Source organism: Eurypyga helias, unplaced genomic scaffold (assembly GCF_000690775.1).
Source record: "Eurypyga helias isolate BGI_N326 unplaced genomic scaffold, ASM69077v1 scaffold46869, whole genome shotgun sequence".
NCBI classification, from domain to species: domain Eukaryota; kingdom Metazoa; phylum Chordata; class Aves; order Eurypygiformes; family Eurypygidae; genus Eurypyga; species Eurypyga helias.
Genome location: NW_010274860.1, coordinates 3,136 through 5,256, shown reverse-complemented (window position 1 = coordinate 5,256; position 2,121 = coordinate 3,136). Strand labels below are relative to the sequence as shown.

Sequence of the window (2,121 nt, the reverse complement as noted above, 5' to 3'; positions counted from 1 at the left end):
AGGGTGTTGAGTTAACAAGGCTGAGACAGAACATACACTCTGAAATCACTTGGAATGCAAAAAAAAAAATCATTTCCTGAGGTTGTTACTGCTGCAAAGCAAGTATGGACTTGTTGGAACTAAAGGTGACTCTACTGCTTCAGAAAGTTAGTACTTTATACTTTGCCAAACCCTAATAACTTACATTTCTCCCTATCTTTTTCAGATGGAACAAATAAAGAGGGCAAATAAACTGTTCACAAATGACTGTATATTTCTGAGGAAAACCCTGAATATTCCGGTTATATCAGAGAAACCGTTACTGTTCAATGGACTTAATTCACTGGAGTCTCCCGAGGGTGAAACTGTTGACAGCTCCCCTTCTTGTGATGAAGGACTAGTGACAGTTCAGGAAGAAAGTAGTTCTTCTCCCAGTCCTCAAGAGCCTGACAATCAGCCCACTGCACCAGAAGAACTGTCTGCCAAAGATTTCCTACAAAGGTTGGACTTGCAGATTAAGTTATCCAAACAAGCAGCCAGAAAACTAAAAGATGACAGTGTCAGGTAAATGCCGCTTTTAGTATTAAACATCTTATTCTCATCCTGAAGGCTTTTTAGTCCAAGCTGAACCCTCTTTGGGGCGTCTCAGACAGCATCTGTAGTTGTCAGCAGCAAGTCGCCGCTACTGCCACGCACCAGATACATTCAGAGCACACCATTAGCTGATGCCTTGATAGGACAGCTATAAAGGCTGCCTCAGTGTTTATAGAAGGGCAGTAATATTCTATGAAAGCTGGAAGGCCAGTATTCTCCAAGGCGTCTTGCCATGTAAGCAGGAAACTAGTTAGGCAAACCCGTAATTTGCAGTAGAGTACTAGGCCAAGTGCCTTTTGACCTCTCTGCCACAGTGATTGTCCCCTCGCATATGTAGGCATCCCTTGGAGAGTACAGAAAGGCTTAGAGCAAGAATGGGCTTCAGTAGTGTTTGTTTTCCTGTGTCCATGAGACAAGCTTTCCCAGCTTGTTCACAAGCCGTCTCGGGGGCTGGTTGTCTGGCCTGTTTATTCTCTTGCCTCAACGGGCGACGCCAAGGTGGTCTCTCATGAGAATAAAAGGTGACTGCAGGGGACTAGTATTGCTTCTCTTACCAGAGAGCTGGAGAGAAGTTGTGCCTGCAGGTATGTACTTTGCTTTTGCAAATTTGTGTAGCGCAAAACTTACTGGTTCACTTCACATCCTCTGATTTTGACTGCAGGTAACCTTTCGGGGCCAAATCTGTTGAGCAGAGAGACCCATCATTTTATTTAGGAAGTTGAGGGATTATTGCAGCAACTTAAAAAATACAGTTTTGTCCGTTGAATGTGAGGGGGAGCGCTGTATTGCACTTAGCAATTGGAGAAGCCTCTTTTGGAGAGATATCCCGTAAGACAGCTTAAGGTAATGTGTTACCCATCACACTCCACGTACACCTTTCCATTGCCAGAAGGAGACAGGTTTAGGGGCACAGTCTGAGGAAGGCTGGAGCGCTCTCACATCTTGTTAACACACTTGTCAATTATTTTCCTTTGAACTTATTACATGAAAGAGGGAAAATACCTGTTGGACCTCAGCTCCTTCTCTGTTCAGACTTACTCACCTGCATTGTTATATGTGAAACAATGTAGACCATCTATCAAAACATGCTGCTGCTGACTCTCAGATCATCAGACGTGTTTAGCACAGATTAAAGTAGATGTTGACCCAGCAGTTAAGCTGGGTGACAGGAAACCACAGTCCCTGCCAGAGGAAGGCAGTTATTGTAACATCCCATCAACAAAATAACATGCTGATTTAGAGAAGGAAATTCACTTAGACCCTGCGGCCCCATGAGCAGAGCCAGTACAGCGAGAGTGACAGCACAGTTCACTACTTCTACTGATACCCCTTTTCTCCATCACTTAAGTTACAACCTGGGAAATGAGGGCCTGCTACAAAATTTCCTCCCAAGAAATAATGGATACAGGAGGATAAGTTAACTTTCCCAGCTCCTCTTCAGATTTAGCAGGTAATTTTGTTAATTACACATAGAGCACGGATTTTTATTGGGCATGATGCTGCAGGAAGCACAAAGCTGCAGGCAGCCTGCTCAGCAGGATGTTACCC

At 44.2% G+C, this 2,121-nt stretch overlaps 1 protein-coding gene across 1 annotated transcript; it reads left to right on the top strand.

The window, feature by feature from the left end:
- Window positions 1-205: 205 nt before the first annotated feature.
- LYSMD2 (LysM, putative peptidoglycan-binding, domain containing 2) lies at window positions 206-543 on the top strand (the record flags this gene model as incomplete). Its single annotated transcript, XM_010159920.1, has 1 exon — window positions 206-543. A coding segment is annotated over exon 1 (338 nt), but the record flags the coding sequence as incomplete, so codon positions are not given.
- Window positions 544-2,121: the final 1,578 nt, after the last annotated feature.